At 45.7% G+C, this 22,916-nt stretch overlaps 1 protein-coding gene across 9 annotated transcripts; it reads right to left on the bottom strand.

The window, feature by feature from the left end:
* Positions 1 to 366: 366 nt before the first annotated feature.
* On the bottom strand, positions 367 to 19,138 carry ubtfl (upstream binding transcription factor, like). Of its 9 annotated transcripts, none has more exons than XM_061255089.1 (20): positions 19,004 to 19,138; positions 14,877 to 14,990; positions 13,941 to 14,116; positions 13,535 to 13,618; positions 12,948 to 13,103; positions 11,146 to 11,210; positions 10,417 to 10,537; positions 9,120 to 9,230; positions 8,560 to 8,687; positions 7,663 to 7,804; positions 6,543 to 6,584; positions 6,314 to 6,427; positions 5,271 to 5,420; positions 4,208 to 4,336; positions 3,647 to 3,732; positions 3,122 to 3,311; positions 2,955 to 3,002; positions 1,913 to 2,044; positions 1,334 to 1,441; positions 367 to 979 (listed from the first exon to the last, which is right to left on the bottom strand). In XM_061255089.1, the coding sequence occupies exons 2-20, from the start codon at positions 14,935 to 14,937 to the stop codon at positions 878 to 880; spliced, it is 2,145 nt and encodes a 714-aa protein (XP_061111073.1). In that variant the 5' UTR covers positions 14,938 to 14,990; positions 19,004 to 19,138; the 3' UTR covers positions 367 to 877. The 9 variants fall into 9 exon arrangements, with proteins under 9 accessions (XP_061111073.1, XP_061111072.1, XP_061111071.1 ...); XM_061255088.1 differs by lacking the exon at positions 19,004 to 19,138 and adding an exon at positions 18,920 to 18,991; XM_061255087.1 differs by lacking the exon at positions 19,004 to 19,138 and adding an exon at positions 18,028 to 18,188.
* Between the last annotated feature and the right edge of the window lie 3,778 nt (positions 19,139 to 22,916).

The raw sequence follows: 22,916 nt of genomic DNA on the forward strand, positions 1-22,916 counted from the left end.
ATCTAAAAATAATCCATTTTATTTTTAATCGTCAAAGGCACAAATCTCCTTCTCACTGGACCCCGTTGTTTATGTGGAAGTCATAAATTCACTGTGCTTTAGTCGTATTGGAAGTACATGTGCAATCACACACCTTTATAACTTTGCTGGCCAGTGGAGGATGGGCTCCCCCTCTATAGCCTACTGAGATTTCTTCCCATTGGAGAGATGTTTTTATTTTTTTTTACCTAACATACTTCCAATTTTGGGGTTTCAGGTCTGGTGGTTGCTTTTTCTGCTATCCAGCTTCCGCTACTCCGTGAGGTGTCTAGGTGACCGTCTTCTCTAAAAAGCAGAATATACAAACAAGACTGAATTGCACTGGAATTAATACAAGAAAAAAAAAGTGCATTTATTATCAATTTTCCCCAGAAACGTGTCCACGGAGTACGAAAACGAGCCCCTTCTTCTGGCATGTGGAAAAATGACACGCGCGGTAGACAAGGGCTTTGGGGAGACGGCATCGCTCCCCGCCCACACCGCAGCACAAACCTGACATGTCCCAATGCCTCGGGTGTTTCAGCATTTCCGTTTCATGTAAAAACAAACAAAAAAAAAAAAACAAAAAGAAAAAACACAATGGCCAACATGGTCTTTCAGAACACCTCAAGAAAGGCAATAAAAAAAGCGACACACATGTAACACGCCTCCTTTAAAAGAGAAATCGTCCAATCGCGTAAGAGTCTCTGAGGAAGAGGGGGGGGGTGCCAGCCCTGTCCCTCTGTCTCGGTCAGTTTCGGAGCGGGGCAGGGGCGGAGGGAGAATCGGTGCCGCCAGCTTTTAGGAGGACCCCGACACCTCTCCCATCCCGCACAGCCCCTCCTCCTGTGGGGCGGGGCTAATCGGAGTCGGAGTCACTGCTGTCTGTGGACGAGCTGCTGGATCCGTCCGATTGGTCGTCGTCGTCGTCTTCGTCATCCTCTTCGTCATCGTCATCGTTCTTGGCAAAGGAGACGGTGTTGTTAGTTGCTGATGATTAGTTCCTCTACCGAGTTACAACTGTTCCTATCCCCGTTTTACAACTGATGACCCCCCCCCCCCCCACAGGTGGCGACTCAATAGCCAATGGCGTGCTGGCATTGTGAGCCGGCCAGTCAATCAGCACAGGCAGTCAAGATTCCACGGCAGTGGAACAACTGGCCTGACAGCCTGCGCTGATCCAAATAAACTTGACTGATCTTACTTAGGGAACATATTTACAGTATAATTCAAATATAATAATGATTATTGTTCATACCGTTGTCACTTTACAGACTCTCAAAACCGAGTGACGCTCGGAGCCCTTCGCACTGACCTCGTCGTCATCGTCGCTGTCTGTGCTTCCTGAAGAGTCTTCATCGTCGTCATCCTCAGAATCGGACGAGTCGGTTTTGTCGTCTTCCTCTGAGTCCGATGTGTCCTGCTGGAGAGAGCAGGGTCACTCCTCTCCTCGCTCTACTGCGCTTTCTCTGAGGCCAGTTACACGCACGCACACACGCACGCACGCACGCACGCACGCACGCACGCACGCACGCACACGTATGCATGCGCACACACACATTAACAAACAGACATAATACGCACATGCCCCCCCCCCCCCCCCATGCGTGCACTCACATACATATACACACACACACACACACACACACGCACAAACACGCATGCACTGCCCCCCCCCCACCCCACCCACAGACACACATACATACTCTCACTCACGCATGCACGCACACGTGCGCATGTGCACACACACACACACACAATACATGTCAACTTGAGCATCTGACCTGGCGACCTTGTGGCAGCATGTAGCTCGATGCCGTTGATATTGCCCCTCTCCCCCCTCCCCTCCCCCCCCCCCAATGGTGAGTGAGTCCTCGGGGTGAACGGGCGTTACCTTGGCCCGGTACGCCATCGCACGCCTGCCCCCCCCGGCCCCCAGTCCTGCGGCTCTGGCACCTACCGCCTTCCCCTTCACCACCCGGACCTTGGCCGCCGGCGCCCGTGCCTTGGTGGTGCTGCGTCGCTTCTGCACACACACACAGAAACCAGGGCGGGGGAGGAGAACAGCGGGTAGACACAGTTGAAGCTCAAGCATTGATTAGTCGCTTTTTTCCTTCTTCTTTTTTTTTTTTTTACTGCCTCTCCTGGGCAATGCGATTATGTTAGTATTGAGTTTGTTCTCAAGCACTGTGCTAGCCCCTACTTAATGCAATGATAGGACAGTCTGACTTAAAGGGATATTTCCCTTTGGTGTGACACGTCACTTTGTGGAGCCGAGCCCATTGCATTTTCCTGGGAGTGAATACCACCAACATCGGCAGTCCCTGCTGACTGCTGCTTCTTCCCAGCTTCCAATTCACTCCCATTCATTTGTACATTTCAAAGCACAAACAAACTACGGAGAATTGTAGATTGATAAAAGAGTCCAAACGACTCGCGTTTCCAAAAGTGGATGGGAGTGAATTGGAAGGCGAATAACTGGAAGGACCAGAGATGTGGTTCTAACGTTCAAAAAGAGAAAGCTGGTGTTGCTCGTATTCACACTGTACCAATACAATGGGGTAAACCTCTGCAAAATGAAGTGAAACATCCCTTTAAACAGAACCGACTGGCTCACTAAGCAGCCCCCCCCCCACCCCCCCCACACTTCAGCTGGTTGATTGACAGCGCATGCAGAGGGCAAAGCACAAACCAGTCAGGCAATTCCTCCATGTGATGAGAAATGAAATGGCTTTACAGTGGGGGGAGGGGGGGGGGGACCCTCATCCCGATTTCTGCCACACCCCTCCCTTCTCTGTGGGTGTGCTCATTCGTGAAGGACAGGCTGGGGTTAAACAGCGGGGGGGGGGGGGGGGGGGGGGGGGGGGGGGGGCATGACTTGGGACACACAGACGGAGGACTCAGGGCGTTGAGGAAAGCACGAGTCCCAGACTCACCGTGGTGGAAAACTCCTTGTACACCGCTCGCTCCTGGGGAGAGAGGGACTGCGGGAGATAAGAGAGAAAAGGGGGGGGGGGCAAACGAAAAATGAGTACCACCCCCAGCGCCCGTACGGCCCCCAAAAAACCACGAGCCCCCCGGTGCGCCCCTCGGCCCCTCCCACCTTGACCCAGACCTCCAGGTCGGCCTTGTACTCCAGCTGCTGCTGCTCCACCAGCTTCTTGTACTTGTCCTTCTGGCTCTGGCTGAGCTTGTGCCAGCGCTTGCCGATCTCCACCATGCGCTCCTTCAGGCTGAAGTGGTTCAGCTCCCCGTTGGTCAGCAGCTCCTGGGAGAACATCTGGTAGCCGCTCCTGGGGGCACGAGAGGGAGGGAGGGAGGGAGGGAGGAGGAGGAGGAGGAGAGGTGAGAAACCGGGAGAGAAACAAAGAGGGAGGGAGAGAGAGAGAGGGAGAGGGAGAGAGAGAGAGGGACAATAAGTAAAGAAAAAGGAGATAACAAGAGGACAAGTAGGGGGAAAGGAAGGAGAGACGGGTGTTAAGAGGGAAGGAAAGGATGAGGAAGAGAATTGAAAAAGAGACAGAGAGAGAGGGAGGGAGAGCAAGAGACAGACAGACAGAGAGAGAGAGAGAGAGAGAGAGAGTGGGAGGGAGTGGGAGGGAGAGGGTTGCTGGTGGTGCTGACTCACACAGGGGGCTTCTTTGGTTCCCCGTCAAATTTTGGTTTCCTCTGCCCCTGTCCTGCCTGAGGCGTCCTCATCTCCAGCAACTCCCTCTGCAACAACGCAACACCGTCAACTACACTCACTCTCTCTCACTCTCTCACTATCTCACTCTCTCACTCTCTCACTCTCTCACTCTCATACACACACACCGACACACACGTGTCAAACCAATATTTACACATACATTACATTGCATGCACATCATTTAAACACATTTCAAACAGATTTATATGCATATGCAGTTACATATCTATTTCACACATGATGTATAATGCAAACAAATGAGCAAACCGCTCAGTAGAAACCGCTGCCATGTAAACACACTAGGCCAGAAAGAGAACAACTAGAGAAGGGACAGACAGAACAAACAAAAACGGGTCAAATGAGAAGAAGTAACGCTAAGGAACACGCAGCCCAGAGTGGATACACTCCGACCAGTGACCAGAAGAAGAGCAGGTTGACCAACATTTTGACACTTCTTCAGCACACTGGAGAAGACAGAGGTCAAAACGTCTGGTCACTGACCACAGGCCGGTACTGAACCTCGTATCTCTTCTGGTCTTCGGCCGCCTTTTTGATCCACGGGATCTTCTCCTTCTTCTCCATGGACTTCCAGGCCGACTCCATGGCGCTCTGAGCTTTCTTTCTGTCGTTCTGCGGGGAGGGGCGGGGGAGAAGGTCAGCGATTTCCTCTACCAGGGTACTGGCCAGAGTCATAATTCTCTGTCCTCTCCTTCCCTGTCTCACACCTCCATCTCTCCTTCATTTACCCTACTTGCTTTCCTGGTTCTCTCTCCTTTCCCCTCCCTCACACTGTCGAAGACAGCTACTCCATGTATGCACAAGAGTGGACCAAATACAGCACAAAATACATAATAATAATAATAATATTAATAATAATAATAATAATATTCATAATACAATTATGCTATATTGCACCTTTTGTGATCTGAACACACTTTTGGAAAATCTTACCTCAACCAGCACCCATTTTGATTAATGAAGAATGGCAGCCATTTTGTGTACATGAACATACCGTAGTATACTTTAAATTCTGAACCTTGTATACCACAATTTCTCATCTCCGTATGCCGCATAAGGTCTCCAGTGGTAATGCTGTCCCATTAGTTACATCAACAGACAACTAAAACTGGCAGAAGCCAACGTATTTTGGCTGTTGAGGAACAGTTTTCTTCTGGGAAGTATTTATAAAGCTCCCGAGGCACTGGTCTTCCACCAGTTTTAATTTCCTTGGAGGACTTGGCACAATTATAAAGTTTTTACAAATATTCCTACAGAAGGTTGCCATGGTTTTTTTTAATCACATCCAAGGTCTAATGGCCTTTCTTCTGAGACCAACTCCTTGATTACTGTACTCCGATGAACAGCAGAATGAATTAGTGAACTGGAAGCATCAGTTAATGAGGAAAGTCTGATTGCGTCCCCCCCACCCAAAAGAATAAACAAAATTTTTTTGTTTATTCCTTAACGGAAAGAAAATAATCAATGCTGCATTACAGAATGCACTTCTATAAATGGCCGTTCTGCGCAGGCAGAAACCCGGACACCCCCTGTGAGGACCCCTCACCCTGTACTTGGCCAGGTAGTCTCCGATGACGCTCTGCTGCCACATCTCCTCGGCCGTCTTGGGCGTCTCGGGGAGGCGCGTGCGCTTCTTTCCGTCGCGCTTGTCTTTGGTGAGGCCGGGCGCCCACTGCTCCACGTCAGGACAGCGGTCCTGAGGACAAGCCCCCAGGCAGCACCGACATCAGGACACAGGGAGCGGCTCATGTAAACCTCTGACACTTCCAATACGCCAAGACCCTCAGCAACACGGATTGGTTGGAACCTGCCCCTGAGATCACTGATTGGTTGGGTCCTTGCATTAACATTAACGGCATTTGGCAGACGCTCTTATCCAGAGCGACGTACAGTTGATTAGACTAAGCAGGACTAAGCAGGAGACAATCCTCCCCGGTCAGAACTCTACCAGTGGATTAAGAGATCAGTTCTGAGAGGAGCAGGAAGCCAAAGAGTGCAGAGTGCATTTCTGCCCCAAAAGCCACATATTTAAAAGGGGGAAATAAAGCTTCTTCATCTTAGTTTAACAGGCAGAGAGACCTGTAACTATAATCCATCTAGTAACTGTTTATGTATAAGAGAGGATTAAATTCACAGATATTTACTGATTTAGTCATTTGAATGCGCAACATTAAGCTTTTGGCAGATGCGTTAATAGAGCTAACAAATTCTGTAGACAATATTTTTTGGCAATAGGAAGATCTAGGAAGGTCTTACATTGTGGGCTCCATGGAAATATGCTGAGCTCTGTATGTATTGTGTCTATGATACTGCAGTACATATGCATTGTGTCTGATACAGCACAGTGTAAGCATTGTGTCTATGATACTGCACAATATATGCATTGTATCTGATACTGCACTATGTATGGATTGTGTCTATGATACTGCACTGTGTATGCATTGTGTCTGATACTGCACTATGTATGGATTGTGTCTATGATACTGCACTGTGTATGCATTGTGCCTGATACAGTGCAGTGTATGCATTGTGCCTGATACAGTGCAGTGTATAATCCCTGTCCCGCTATAGACAAGCAGTGGGTCCCACCTTGGTTGCTGGGGATTTGGCAGTAAGGGAGTTGCCTGTGTTCCCCAGCCCGAGCCGGGACCCCCCCAGCTTCTCCTCGGTCAGGACCCGGTCCCGTTCCTCCACCGGCAGGCTCTGGAGAGCGCGAGAGAGAGAGCGGTCAGCGACGTCGCACAGCACTACAGACCCGCCACAGATCTGGCAGCCACCGAGCGGCCTCAGCCATCGGAGGCCAAAGCAAGGGTCTCACCTCGAGAAACCTCTGCAGGTCCACTTCATACTGCTTCTTTTTCTGGAAAAGATCACACATCGCACACACATTAGCCATGAGTGACTAATAAACACATGCCATCGGTCTGGTTAGGTCACTTCCTCTTAGGAGGGTTGTGGGGTTTTTTTTTTTTAAACAGCCATGACACTAAGGAGATCCAGCAAGTTAGTAAAATTTACCAAAGGCATTGATCTTCTTTTCAAAACATAAAAAATGAACAAATCCAAAGGCAAACCGGGGTTTTAATATACTTTTATATACATTTAGTGCTGCTAATTATCTTACAGTGGTTCCCAGCCATGTTCCTGGAGATCTACCACCCCATCGGTTTTCACTCCAACCCAAACAAAGCATACCTCATTCAACAGCTAGAACAGGGCTGCCGAACCCTGTTCCTGGAGATCTACAGTCCTGTAGGCTTTCACTCCCAACCCTAACAAAGCTCACCTCATTCAGCAGCTAGAGCAGGGCTGCCCAACCCTGTTCCTGGAGATCTACCACCCCATAGGTTTTCACTCCAACCCAAACAAAGCACACCTCATTCAACAGCTCGAGATCTCATTGCGCTGCTAATTATTGGAATTGGGTTTGCCAAATTAGGGTTGAAATGAAAACCTACAACACAGAAAGAGGGTTCGGAACCATTTTTTAATTGGTGTTAAAGCAGGGGTGCCCAATCATGTTGGTGGAATGACCTTCCCGTGAATGTCAGAACGGCAGGGTCTTTGACCATTTTCAAGCGCAGACTGAAGGCTGCACCTTTCCCTCCCTACCTCACTACCTTGTGTATGTCATAGATTATAATAGCACTTATGTATAGTTATAGTAGTACTCAAGGGTACTCTAGCTGCCAACCGTGGTATGCTAGTTGGTAAGCTGATTTTTTCAAGGTTTCAATTTGTATCTTTGTGATCATGCTAGGACTCCTTTATGGAGTACTTTGTAGGAACTGCACTTTCCACTAGGGTCCTGAATGCACTTGTCCCTGGGTTAGATTTGCGCTTCATGGTAGGCCGCTCTGGATAAGAGGTCAGCTAAATGCCTTGTGCCATGTATTGTAATGTAATGTAATGTAATGTAGAGGGCGGGCTTGTCTGACCTGCTCACAGCGCTTCTGGAACATGTCCTTCTCCTTCTGCGTCATCATCTTCCACTGCTTGCTGCAGAGCACCATGCGCTCCGTACTGGGCACGTCCTTCATGTTCACCATCAGCTCCGCACAGTACAGGGAGTAGCCATTCCTGAGGAGGAGATATCAGTGTCTACAGGGAGACAGAGGGGTAACGACCTCCCACCCCATTTCAGGGTACAGGGAGTAGCCATTCCTGAGGAGGAGATATCAGTGTGTACAGGGAGACAGAGGGGTAACGACCTCCCACCCCATTTCAGGGTACAGGGAGTAGCCATTCCTGAGGAGGAGATATCAGTGTGTACAGAGAAACAGGGGGGGGGGGTACAGGGAGTAGCCATTCCTGAGGAGGAGATATCAGTGTGTACAGAGAAACAGGGGGGGGGGTACAGGGAGTAGCCATTCCTGAGGAGGAGATATCAGTGTGTACAGAGAAACAGTGGGGGGTACAGGGAGTAGCCATTCCTGAGGAGGAGATATCAGTGTGTACAGGGAGACAGGGGGGTAACGACCTCCCACCCCATTTCAGGGTACAGGGAGTAGCCATTCCTGAGGAGAAGATATCAGAGTGTACAGGGAAACGGGGGGTAAGACCTCCCACCTCCAGGCTGAACCAACTCCAGGATTTTGGTGGCCCTAAACAAGAAGTAACCTGGGGCAATTGCAGACAGGGACAATAACATAAAGAAAGCTATACTCGCCCTATACTCGCACTGCAGTTAAAATTACTTGCAAAATAACCGTTAAAAAAAAAAATGTTAAACCCGAATTGAGTGGCCCATCCATGGTTGTGGTCCTAAACAACCGCACACACCCATTATTCTGGCTCTGTCCACCCGACCTCGCACCGCTGAGTCGCAGACTTACGGAGGGGGCTTGGTGGGCCGTCCGTCGAACTTGTCCTTCAGCTGACGCTCGGCCTTGGTCAGGACGGACTTGACGTGTTCGTCGGAGTTGGACTCGGGGTGCGCCTCGTGGTACGCCCGCATACTGCCCTGTGGTGAGCCCACATCGCAGAGCGGTCAGCCATCTTTACATTACACTACATCACAATACGCGACAGACATTTCGCCCACATTTCACAGAGCAGTCAGCCATCTTTACATTACACTACATCACAATACGCTACAGACATTTCGCCCACATTTCAGAGCAGTCAGCCATCTTTACATTACACTACATCACAATACGCTACGGACATTTAGCCCACATTTCTACTGCTACAACAGCAGTGTAACACCGGGGAATTGAAACTGCAACCTTCTGGCTACAAGCCCTGTTCCCTACCCTGCCACCATCATGCTGCAAGGAGTGCATTAGTGACGAAGGACCGACATCCGTTTTCTCAAGAAATCCACTCGTCGCACAAAGCCAACTCCACATCACACAAACTTGCTGACCTTTGACCCTGACCGACCCCCGCTCACCTCGTAGTCCTTCTGCAGCTCCAGGGCTTTGCTGATCCACTTGAGGCGCTTCTTGTCGGAGAGCTGGGACCACTGTCTGCGCAGGGCCTCCTTCAGCTCCTTCTGACTCACCTGAACAGTTCGGGAAGGGGGAAAAAACGTTTTGAGCGATATGAGCACGGGGATTTCATTCTTCATGGCATGCATAGCTATTTCTGACATAACGTGGCTTGAGAGGGCAAATAATCCCTTAAAACTTCAATAGAAGATAATTAAAAGTTCTGAGAATTAAATTGTAGTTGGAAGGAAATCCAGCATACACAGCCCCCCCCCCCAGGACAGAGTTAGAGATTTCAGTCGCACAACTGGGAACTCCGAAAGTAGCATGCCTGAGGAGGTGACCTAAACAACCCTGCACCCCGATAGAGAAGCCAATCAACTGGGGCTGCCCTCCATCCTAGAAAAGCCAATCAACTGAGTCTGCCCTCCATCTTAGAAAAGCCAATCAACTGAGTCTGCCCTCCATCCTAGAAAAGCCAATCAACTGAGTCTGCCCTCCATCTTAGAAAAGCTAATGAACTGAGTCTGCCCTCCATCTTAGAAAAGCCAATCAACTGAGTCTGCCCTCCATCTTAGAAAAGCCAATCAACTGAGTCTGCCCTCAGCCTTGAAAATGTGTCTTCATGTGGGCTTCAGAGTGAATATGCTCATTGCTGAACTTACAGAAGAGGTCATAGCGATGAGCTTGCCTTATGAATACAACTGGCAATTACAAATTGGGGGGAAAAAAGCGCTAAAGCCAAACAACGGCTTTTAATGACATGACTCAACTCGACAACAGTATGAATTAGTTTTATAGGCCAGCGGAGGATGGGCATGCCCCTATAGCTGGGGGTTTTTCTCACCACTGTTTGAGGGTTTTGTGTGTTACACCCGTGTTCAACCGCAGCCCAGCGTCACGCCCCATTGCACACACAGTGTTTACAGTCAGTGAACCAATCAAAAACCCTTAGCGAGGCCACACAAGCCAAGTAGCTTCAGGCCATTCTGGCACGGAATGACATGAACATGTGCAGGCCAAGGACTGCAAAAAAAAAACGTGTGACACAAATAAAGGCCGTCGCTAGCAAGGCCGAATTTGCAGAGGTCCAGGGGTCAGAAAGTAAAAGTCATGCCATCCATGTCTTCCTTCAACCAATCAACTCAGCCAGCTGATTTCACCAATTCGTTCTACCTCCTGGCTGAAGAATGGTGCCATTTGGCAAATCCAGGTGACTGGAACAAAGTAACTCTTTTAAAGGTTCATTGAAGGACTCACGTCTGGGTGTAGCTTCATGTAGGTCTTCTTCTCGTGGTTGTACCACAGCTGCTGGGGAGTCTTGGGCTTCTCTGGGAGGTCTGACTTCTTCCTCTCCTCGATCAACTCAGGGTGATCCTCTCTGTGGAGATACATAAGAATATCTTAACGAAATAAAATTAAACAAAAATTTGAATTAATCAAATAAAAAATACCCACAAGGATGAATGTGTTAAGGCAGAATCTGCTTAATAATAAATGGAAGCAATGTAAAATAATTGTGAAAGAGTGCAAGAAATTCTAATCATGAAATTCCGTGCAGTTAATAATAATAACCATGTGGGCGTATAAGCTATCTTTCATCTTTTCTGTCGTACCCGATGTAGTAGTAAACAACAATGTGGGAGGGAAGAGAAAAATAATAATAATAATAATAATAATAATAAGTGTGTAAATTGCGAGTTATTCTTATTATGCTTTAAAAAATGTTTTATTCTATATACTACATTGCAGGCCTACGAGTAGTAGAATATTTAATTTTACCCCAGACTGCATACGCAAGACTAATACAGCATGCAATGGTGATGTGTATCCATAAGCAACAGCTGAAGTAGCTGGGTACAGTTGAGCATATCACGTTCCACCACTTCTGCCGCTTATGCCATTTCCCTATGTAAACTTCATGCATAACAGCCGCGGATGAACCCGGTGACGCAGGTACTGCGGTCGCTAGGCGACGGAGCTTCTCACTTGAAGCGCGCCATGTTCTTCTCGAAGGACTCCTTCTCCCGCTGGAACTCCTGGATGTACTTCAACTGTGAGTGGAGAGCAGAGAAGTCACACAGTTTTAATTTGCAGCAGTTAGCGCTCTCAGGGCTAAACAGGATATGACATCGCCCGGTGTGACCGGTGCTTGCCGTCACATGCTTCCAACACGTGCTTGGTTCCATTCTCCCGGGTCGAAAGCCAAGGTTGCAGCCCTGAGCACAGATGAAGAATATTACGGGGCGTCTACACAAATTTTTTTTTTCCCCCAAGAAGCACATGTGCTCCTAAGCTGAAATATTTAGGAGCAGACTAATGCCCCCCAGTTAGCAGATGTTCTCAAATTTACTCCTAAAATGGATCCGTGCTAACTGGAAAAATTATTTGAGCAGATTGCAGAGTGCTGCAGAATGTGGGGGAAGAGCCTATGACAACAACACAGAAACACAAGGAGAAGTACCATCAGTTTCCAAAGTTTTTTTCCTGAAAGTTCTCAATCACATAAGTCACATTGAACACTTACTGGGCTGCCCGCAGATGTGGAAAGTTCCATGTTCAGAAAGTAAAACTCCCCACCAGTATTCGGTTTCCTGAATTCACTAAAAATTACCACAATTCACCAGCCAGGAGGTAGAACTATTTAGTGAAATAATCTGGCTGAGTTCATGGGTGGAAGAAACACAGGGCAGGACTTTTATGTTCTGACGCCTGGACTCTCCACCCGAAGCAGGGAGACAGTTTTTGGAGTTTTCATAGGAAATTATCAAAGCAATTAGTCATTAAAGTCTTTAAATTAGCCCAAAATGTAAATGTAAAATCATAGGGATTATGAAAATACCAGAAAGCTGCTGTGTGGCTTACCACACACAAGTAAAAAAATAAAATAAAACCCAGACATGCATTATTTTTTAATTGCCAAGAAACATGTGGCTAACAACAGCTAATGGCATTAGCCTATAAAATGAAATAGTTAACACCACTTCTGTAACATGATGTTAAAGTGAAACCGAACAATTATGATGAACTAGGTAGTTCAGGTGGTTAGTTACTCTTGCTAGTTAGTCCACTCATGCTTATGAATCATAGTGTAGTTGACATGGGATTTAGTCAAATAGAAGAGTCGGGGAGTGATGCCCTCAGGCGATTAAGTTGGACCATCTGTCCACTCTGTAACCGCAACGCGCAAACTGAAGACGCACCTCTTCAAGCGGCACCTCCCCCCATCTCTCCCTACCTCCCTGTGAACCTTAATTGTTGTCTTTGTGATTTACTTTGCGTTTCGGTATTTTTAGTTGGCTAGGTAAGCAGTATTTGGATAGTTAAGTTTGGTCACTTTTGCTTTGTTATTTGTTTATTTGTTGATTTAAAAAATAAAATAAAATAAATAGGCCCTGGTCTTTATCTTTGTTGTACGGGTAGCAATTGAAATTGTACTTCCCTCTAGGGTCTTTCAGCGCACTTAGCCCTGGTTATGGGTATGCACTTTGTTGTACATCGCTCTGGATAAGAGCGTCTGCCAAATGCCATGTAATGTAATGTAATGTAACCGCAAAAGGGCAGCACCCGAGTCTCATTCAGCCAAAATACCTCCGCTGGTCTATAAAAAATACAAGGACTGAATGCAATCTGCTGACATTATTACGGATTTAAAATGCTAAAATAGCAATCATCTATGATGGTTCCCCATGGAGAACAATGGCAGACAGGTCTGCTTTCCCCCTCGAAAGCCCTGCCGACACGCCTATGACGTGTTCACGGTAACGGTGCGGCCACCATTTTCCCCTCACCTTCTTCTTCTCTGGTAGCTCTTTGTATTTCTTGGAGAGGATCTTGGTGAGGTCCAGGTTGCTCATCTCTGGGTGGATCTTGGCGTACTTGGCCCGCTTCTCCATGAAGAAGCGGAAGTAGGGGGTCAGGGGCTTCTTCGGGAAGTCTGGGTGCGTCTGGACAGGAAGAAATGTACGTTGGACCACAGTGCGTGTGTGACTCATGGAAAGTCCCGGTCGGTAACCCCAGCCCTCTTTGCCAATATCCGAATACCTCGCCAATATCGCCAAAATATCTTAATCTGTTTCAGAGCGACGTTGGCTCTGGCGGTAAGAGTGGTCGGTCGTCTGGCAGTCGGAGGGTTGCCGGTTCGAATCCCGCTCTGGTTGTGTCGAAGTGTCCCTGAGCAAGACACCTAACCCCCCAAATGCTCCTGACGAGCCGGTCGGTGCCTTGCATGGCAGGCAATCAACGTGGGTGTGTGAGTGTGTGTGTGTATGAATGGGTGAAGGAGAAGCATCAATTTTACAGTGCGCTATATGGATAAAGCCGCTATATAAATGCCAACAATTCACCACATAGTGACCGAATGTGCCTCTGGTCTTACCTTCAGCTTCTTCCCCTTGTACGGGTTCTTCACGTACTCTGTGGCATCGATGATGAGCTCCGTCATCGTCCGGTACTTCCGCACCTGAGGACGAACGAACATCACAGGACATGCGACTCGTTTGGCAGAGGGGCAACCGATGTCGGAATGACATTCACTTCAGTACATTAGCGAGTATGTACAACATACTGCGCTGTATTGCCAATTTCAGGTGTGGAAAATAGTAGTCCCCAAAGAACGTTTGGGGACTACGCAAAGTGCTTCTCAATCTTCGTCCAAGTAACTGTGTATCAGTTAATAGTTATTCACATTACGCTCCGCATTGAAAAGGTTCCAATTCAAGCCCCTAGTCACGTTGCAGGTAATAACTCCGTCCATCTGGGAGGAGGGCTAGATGGCGGCTCACCTCGGTAGAGACCTTATGCCACTTCTGCTTGCACATGTCGCCGGTGAAGGCGCCGAAGCCGATCTTTTCCCAGTCGAAGTGCGCCTCTGTGGTCTTGTACTTCATCCCGTCTGTGTCGGGCAGCATGGTACGGATCCTCTCCAACAGCGTCAGACACTCCTCCTTGGTCCACGCGTCTGGGGAACACGCGCACTTAGCAAAAAAAAGCAAGCAACCTCACTCCTAATGTCGAGTCCTACGCCTGCTGAGAACGCAATTCAGGTTCAAACGATATCCCTCAGGGACGACTAAACGACAGAACACACTGCTGTAGAAATTTGTTTTCTGAACCGCTTTGCACTGAAAAAGTGCCAGGAGTCTCTCTCAAAAGACTATTTTTTAGTTACAACAAAAACAGTTGGTTTCCTGTTTGAATTAGAAAAATTAGGAAACTCCAACAATAAAATTACACAATCTACAATTTTGCCCCCCTGGCCACATTTCCATATGAACCCCCATCTCAACCAAAGCTTCCACATTCGGTGGTAAATCCTGTCATCACAAGTTGGTAATGACAAAACAATGTAATTTGCAATTGCGCTTAATTACAGTTTGATTTTTATGTCTGATCTCCAACTGTTTTAAGTAACTACCAATTAAATCCCTGTGGATAGCGCGATAACGTCAAATGAAGGCACAATAAACTATTACCAACAACGATATGAATAATGCAAATTGAACATAATCAGTCAGATGCAGTCACAAACAGTGCAGAAGGAATTATGACAAGAAATATGAAGAATATACTGAATGAAAAGCTCGGCATTCAGGTGAACGTGAGGGTAGGTGGTGGAGATGGTACAAACCAGACTGGGACCATATTCCAGAAGCGCTTGCAAAAGCACTGCAATGGAGAGGTGAATAGCGGAGTAAAACAAAATATTTATTTTTCTGTACCTGGCTCAGCCTTGACGCGCGAGGCCTGGGAGGCGCCGGGAACGCTGCTGTTGCCGTTCATGGCGGTGAGAGGCTGGGCAGCTCCCGGTGGACTTGCCGGGTCTCTGATGCGGTCTGAAACATTTTTTGTTTGTTTTGTTAGCGTGATTTCATAATCGCTTACATGCACTCCCACGTTTGTTACAGCAGGTGTTGTCTGCGTAACATTATTTCACTCGTGCAAATAAACTGTTCAGAGTGTAAGATCAGCAAGATAATCCACCGAAAGTAATACCTATCGAATCTACAGACGTATTGCCAGAGTAAAGCTAGCAGCATATAAGTACAGCTCCGCCTACAACATCCTCGTCGTCTACTTGGGTACATTCCTCGGCTTACGATGTGCACGTTTAGCTGCTGAGCAAAGGACATGAGAAAGGTCGTTGGTTATCTCAGTACTATGATAACTGGTTACTACTACTACTACTTTTTTTGGAACACAGTCTTCAAAATAGGCAAGCAAGAGAGGTCGATCAAGCCTGGCTAGGTCTGTACAGGGTGGCCCAGCTGCAAGGATACAGTTTCATATCGGGACTTCTGTGGCGTTTTTCCGATGTTACTTTTTAAAAAATAAACAATACAAATAAAAAAGAAAGAAAGAATAATACACAAACACATATGGGATTACTGGAATATGTATATCGTATACGGACAACGAAGCAAGACAACGAAACAAGAACACTAAAGAGAAGAAACCGAATGGAGTCTTGCACGGCTGTAGTTGAAGCCTCGATCTGGGCGCATATTTTAAAGCTAGAATGTTTCCGTTGCTGAGCGGCTTCTGACGCCCCTATGAAAGGACTTGCTACTACGTTTCCATTTCGCTAAAATGTAAACAAACTATTAACTAGTTCTATTGATTGAGTACGATTTTGAATGCATCAACTGTAAAACATGGCCGTTTTTTTTTTTTTTTTGGTAATAATGCTTTCGGATGAAATGGTACTCCAGTAGCTACAGAAAGTAGCCTTTTTCAACATTATTGCGCTAAATATTCTATTAACGAACTGGGTAGAAATCATTCGCATTACATGCGTCGTGCTTTCGCGATAATGCCTCTGTTCTGACCGTCGAATGACAGTGACGGGTGTACGTAGGCTGGAGTCCTGGCGGCACTCGGAAGCAGGAGCAAAATCATAGCGTTTGTGTCCGACTAGAACACCGTCTCGCGCCATCCTCGCGATGGGAATTCCGCGGCCTGTGGACTGGCGCCCGCCTGAACGTTCACTGCATTCGCGGACCCGCATGTCCCGTTTCCGTTTCTCACTTCACTGACCCCCATTATTTCCGAACGCGACGACTTCACCTTAATTCCCATTTCACCAGGCAAAAGAAAAGATTTATTCGAACATAAATTCATTTTTTTTGCCGATTGTGTTCTTCCATTAGGCTAGCTCTACAAATAAACTTTAATTATAGACTTAAAATAGGCTATGAAATTATATTTGAAGGAGATGCATTAGATACATTTGCATTACAGTGTGTGTGAGAGAGAGATGGAAATGCATTTAGTAGCCTGTTTATATTTAGCTGTTGGGGGCTGGAAGACTTTGCAGTCTGTCCAAGAATGTTTTACGGAGCTGTGACTTAAATGGGATCAAGTAACTAATACTGGACCGTACAGACGTTCTCTCCATTCTGTCTACAACCTATATCAGGACAGATGCCTATAAGTACCTATAAATACGCATTTATTATTACCAAAAGCTTGCATCGGTTGTTGAAATGAAGTGATTAAGTAATGCAATTACTTGAAGCATATTAAATCAAAGGTTAGAGAAGACCGTGCCAAATTGCCCAGGACAGGTTTAATTAATTACTTCAGCCAATCAATATGCCTTGCCATTTCAGAACAAGATTATACACAATGCACTTACTTCAATATATTTGCATATATTTAATATTAGCTTGGCACAGTTTCGAAACAGCATTACAATTAGGCTAATCTTGATTAAGTCTCGCAGCCAGGTAAGCCAATGGGGGTTATAAACCTCGGACAGTTCTTGCCATTATAACGCAAATGTTTTAGAGGCTCAGTTTAATTGACGCAAAACAACCAAGTATATCCTATACCGGTTAGCTATTTGAAGTATGGCAAAATGAAACTTTTTCAGCGTTGGGTTCTGGCACCCACGCGAACTGGCCGTGATCCTGGCAAATGCAGCGCGAGCCAGTGCGTGGCGTGCACGACTCCGCTGCCTGCTACAGCGTGCTCATCTCAGCCCGCCTCCCCCGAACGGTGGCGCAGCTGCGCGGCCGTGCGAGGCGCCGCTTTTCTCGGTTACAGTGTCATCCCCCGCCCGCTCCGCAAGGTCAACGAGGTAAATAGCGGTTTAGTCCTTCCCGTCCCTCGTCCACTTTCCCCCTCACGGAGTCACCTTGCGTACCTAAAACTGTGCACGCTGCTAAAAATGATTAGCCTATAGAAATGTGCCAAACCACGCAAAAAATAACAATTTCCCCCCAGTAGCCTAATAGTAAGGAAGCGAAAAATGTATGCCTATATATATATATGTTATAACAGTCGACGTGACAACCAGAGTAAATGTCATGTGCATTTTATAAAAAATGTTTCCGTTTCCACGCTCTCCCTACAGTTTACGCAGAAACACCGAGCCTCTGTCCGCCTGCAGCCCCCGTAATGGCGTCCTTATTCCGGCAGGAGTCAGCACACAGCTTCCGCTGGTATGAAAGCTTTGGCAGAGCTAGAAAAAGGCATTATTTTCTCTTTCAAACATTTAAATTTACCAGTATATAGTACTTAATGCTTGTTAAACTTAGCAACGGCTTGCTGTTTTAGTTGTATTTTTGTCGAAATCCGTTCTGCTAAAATTCGTTAAAATAAGCAATTTGTGTAAAGTAATGCAAATAAATATTTTTTAAACGGGGTATCACAACGTTTAATTTACCAAAAAATAAAAATATTAAACCACAGCCTTTTGAAATGTATTCGATAGTGAGCTTAGGCGAAAAGTAAAGACGAGAGCGGGCGCTTCTGCCCTCCTTCGCCCCAAATCTCTCACTGCAGAGCCGCCATGAATGTTACAAAGACTCGGGGAGAAACGATTAGAAAATCGTGAAAAACGTCGTCAAAACAAAATGAATCACTCACCTTTCCTGTCAGTAATGAACACGCGATGTTATTAATCAAAACTAAAGTCGAGTTATTGGTTTTATGGATCTTAAAGTGTCTTTTTTTCGGCAGTAAACCCCGGGGAGTCAGGTCGAAACGGATCCGACAAAAGGAGCGTCTGGTTCGGTATGAAACTCCGCCCAGCGCCGCAGGGGGAGGAACTCCGAAGAAAAAGTGGCGAGAGAAAAGGAGACAAAGGCGGGGGCTTAAAGTAACTAGCACGCGGTGTTTTTATTAAATAACATTAATTGTGGGACTTTAATTTAATATTTTATCTTATAAAATATTATTGTTAATTGCTGGCACGATATTCAAACCCTTGTTTTAGAAACGCATTTCTCAAATAACAAGGCTGACATTTTAAAGCGTGTTAAACATTGGCAATTAATTTATATATATTAACTAAATCCATTGCTGCGCTACTGTTACACATTGATACTATAAGCACCAAAATAGCGCCCTTCCTCCAAACGGGATCCACATTTCTCCGCCAGGCCAATCTACGCAGCACGACGGTATGAGGGCTAAACCGCACCAGTCCGATGAGCGTGCAGTCTGTTTTCCAGTCCGCGTACAGTGCAGGCATGCCAGCTACAATATAGAAAGGGTCGGTAGCCTATTTTGCCTATTTTGCGAATATAGTTTGCGTGCCTGGTAAAATAAAAGTACAAATTAGCCGAAAGCCTGCTATGGTAAATACGCACGACAGCCACCACAACGCACGTGTAAGTGAACAACACGTTTCATCGCGAAATCGAATTTCGATATTCCGCCGTGGTTGCGTACGGTGGGCTATGTGTTACAGTTTACAGTAATTTGTTTTTGGCGCTATTTGTACACGTATTGGTCTGCATGAGCTTTGTGACTCAACCCGCAGCCCCGGACGTGTCTCCGCAGTTGCGTTCTCCACACGCGATGATCACGTTGCCATAGATTTCTTTTATGAGGCACTGACCAATAGGACGGCGAAAGGAGGAGACAGAAAGGATGAGCTGGAATGCGATGGATCCCACCCACTCGGCCGAGCGACCCGTGCAATGGTGCGCCGTTACCCAGAGGTGGAAACTCCAGGTTCAGGAAGTAAAACTCCTCCCCAGCATTTTGTTCCGGTCACCTGGATTCGCTAATTAGCACAGTTCTTCAGTCAGGAGGTACACCTAATTAGTGAAATCAGCTGGCTGGAGTTCATGGGTGAGCGAAACTCATTCTGACCCCTGGACTTTTCATTTTTGGACTCGGGCCTACCTTGTGCAGTGCCATTTATATCTAATCAAGACTTGTGTCTGAATAAATAAATGTCAATAAGTAAACGAATAAAAGGCCACGTCTGTTCTATTGGATTAATTCCAGTTTAACATTATACTCATACAGGTGGATGACCAGTTTCAGAGTGAAAGGGTTGGTCCCGCTGCATGCTAAAGGATATGCGAGTCCATAGTCATGTGGTCCCACACACGCCTGCATTTAAAACCCTGGGATGATTTGTCCTGGGTCAAAAGATGGAAATCAATGCAAGTTACAGGCCGATATCGTTAGTGGGATGAGAAATTCGTTTGGGCAGTGTGGCATGCCTGGATGACCTGGCTCAGAGAGGAACTGTCAGGTGTTTAGAGAACAATATAGAGAGACAATTTAGAGAACAATCTAGCATTTGACAACAAGCCTATTGAGAGGACAGACTGGATGTATCTATAGAACAGGGTACAGTGGAAAATTGTTGTGCACTGGGAATGATCAAAACAGTATTAACAAGAAAAGAAAAGCCCAATGTTTTCTGTTAGATTTGAAATCCTGCCCTCTGGTGGAATTATGGGCAATGACATTGGTTTACGAGTCACAATCTACTCCCTTCCATGGCTTTGGGTCGGCAAAGATTCTCCCCAATCTGTTATATTGCACAAATTATTCTTCAGTCCTATTTAAAGTTTATGTAAAATTGGTAGTACCCTTCCAATGCAATGATCAGACTTAAAACCTCTATTTCTTACTGAGTGCCCAATATTGACCATCTGATATTGTGCAGTGTTGCTTTTTTCTCAACACTACGAGACACTGTATTTATACTGTAGAATGCTGCTGAATCATTGCTTGGCATCATGCGATAACTGATAAATGGTAAGTTAATGTTCTTGTAGGCTTTTTGTGCATGTGTGTGTGATTTGTTCTTCAGGTTAATTGTACATTGGGTACACTGGAATAACTAGCCTTGTTTCCTAGTTTATTTGAGCAGGTTTGCTGTGCTCAGTCATTGTGCACTTGGCTCTTCTGTAGCCTTGCTCTTGTTCTTCTGACACTGTTTATTTAATATGGTACCCAGGGGGCCTTGGAGGTTGCTCTGGATAAGAGCACCTGCTAAGTAAATAAAGTCCACTTCTGGAACCAGGAAGCATCCTGTTTTTAGATTATCAGCTGTTAACGCTTTAGAGCTGAATAACAGTGAGCAAATGTATTTCCTAAACTGACAGGTACCGTTACAAAAACAACTATATATTAGCAAAATACTTTTGTCGAAGCAGTATTGCTTTCATTTCATTCAATGAATATTTTTGCAATTGTGATGTCCTGACAACCTTCTGCACGTGTTGGGTATGAGTAGTGGAAAATTATTTCAAAGAAAACACCAGTCAGTCTGCAATAAATAGAAAAAGGTCACTTTATTTGTCATTGATATATTCAAACTAGATTTGTACAGAAGACAGTCTAGCAATGAGCCATAAAAAAAAAAAAAATCACATTTCTATAAACCAGTAATTAAGGTGTGAACCACGTCAGCCGTTACACTGAGAGTCGTGACAGGATGAACACAATCTCTTCTAGACCAGTCGCACTCGAATCTCCCAGTGTGCACAGTCAAACTTGAACTGTCTAAACATGATGATAAGCACGTGTCTGTGCCAGAGCTGCTGTCTATAGATGCATCTTATTAGGTGTGTAGAAACCCAGTCCTACATTTGCGTAGCCCTTTTGTTTAAGGAAGGTGTGGCGCGTAAGCGGGCCGGCACACTGACATGAAGCATCGGATGAGCGTTAGAATTGTACATGATGGTGTGTGAAGTGCACAGAAGGCCTCGGGTCTCTCAGTCTCTGTACTGAGTGCACTCAAGGTGGGTTAATCCACACCATGCTACTGTTTTTGGTCAAGTGCTGTTCTCCAGTAAGTCCTGCAGTTTGCAGTGAGGGATGGTTTTAGAATTGATAAAGGTTGCTAAAATCGCCTTTTAGGAAAGAGAGCTTTACATTTTTGGAGTTCTAAAACTACAAGTCCGTTTTCTAGAACTCGATTGCCTTCAGTTCCAAGTAGTGATTGTTACATCAGCATTAGAATTTTCAGTTGAGAATCTCATCATCATATTTGTGACCTCACGCATTAACGGGTTAACTATGGAAGCAGAGAGACCTTTTGTTTGTGAGACGACTTTAGTGTTTTGGTTTAACAATGACGAGTTCAGCAACTAAACGAAGACACGTATAAACCGGCGCATCTACAAGAGCAACACGCTGACCTGACTTAATGAGAATTTTAATCAATATTAGTTGATGACTGCAGTATTACGCAGATAAACCTTTCTGCTATACAGAAATCTGCTGAGAAACAACAGGCAGCATCTTGCACCACATGAACACACAAAGGAGTTAAAGCGCACGATAAAATGGTAGAGATATATGTAACACCAGGGCACCTTAAATACACAGTGAACAGTATGTAACAGACAGGCACGCAAGACATGACTTGACATTGCTGACGATGCTCAAAGCTGCGGGACTCTCCATCTCTGAAAAAGCACACCCTGTTTTCCTGCAACAACAAACACAAATAATTCTGAATATTGGTATTCGTCATTTTTGTTTTAGTCAGTGGTATGACAAAGTAATGGCAACACCACTGTTGTTCAACATAGGGGTGTTGCAGGGCACTACTGTCAAACGGCTTGCTCAACAGTGATAGTGGTCACTATTTGGGATTAATCTGCGTTATAAAATATAGTCACCATCACATACACTTGATGTATTTCACCATCAGTTTACTGGGGCACACAAAAATATAATTTGGGTAGCAGCCCTGGTTAAAAATCCAGCTACGACCAGCTTGAAATACCAGCTGGTCAAACCATGTTGAGTATAGAGCTGGTCTAACTGGTCAACCAGTTAGCAGCGGTTTCAAAAACTAGCTTGAGCTGTTTAGCAGGGAATAAACATGGTCTGGCAACACCCCTAGACCAACAGTGTTTACAGGTGCAGGCTGTCCCTGGCATTTCTGCGATGTGTTAGCTTAGCCTACACCAGAAAGGCCCCGGAACCAACATGGAGGCTTTTTACTAATGGGAGTCACAGCATTGAAACAATCCAGTCCTATACCATGGAAAAAATATTCTATCTTAAAAAGGTATTTATACTTCATTTTTTATATATAATGTACATGTGTATAGAAAAATAACTTCTTGAAAATAAGCCAAGAAACCTCCACCTAAAAGACACCACAAAAAAAGCCTGTCCATTTCAACCGCTGGGATGGGATTCCAGTTCTATGCATATTTCTTACATCGATATTGACTGCTAAGAAAATATACTAACATACACACATTTATATATATATATATATTCTTTTTAATATAATTTTCTTTCATATCCATACTGTCATTATGCCAACCTACTGAATAATGATTGCTTTTAAATACTAAAAATGGAAAAAACATTTGTTTATAAAATTGATAAAATATCAGAAAGAAAATTTGGAACATGTAAAGCAAATTCAGAATGGCAAAAGGGAGACTGAGATGAAATGACCTGCTTTACCCTCTTAACAGCACATAATGAAATCCCAAAAACACGAAGATCACCCCTGACCCTCAGCCACACATACAGTGACC

This window comes from Conger conger, chromosome 9 (assembly GCF_963514075.1).
Source record: "Conger conger chromosome 9, fConCon1.1, whole genome shotgun sequence".
Taxonomy (NCBI): Eukaryota; Metazoa; Chordata; class Actinopteri; order Anguilliformes; family Congridae; genus Conger; species Conger conger.

What these genes read in the sequence shown, in the direction of transcription:
- ubtfl (XM_061255081.1), bottom strand. An exon ending in AGCTACCAGAGAAGAAGAAG is followed by an intron (nt 11,211 to 12,947) that starts GTGAGGGGAAAA and finishes CTCCACTCACAG; the next exon opens with TTGAAGTACATCCAGGAGTT. An exon ending in CCAAATCCCCAGCAACCAAG is followed by an intron (nt 5,421 to 6,313) that starts GTGGGACCCACT and finishes GCTTGTCCTCAG; the next exon opens with GACCGCTGTCCTGACGTGGA.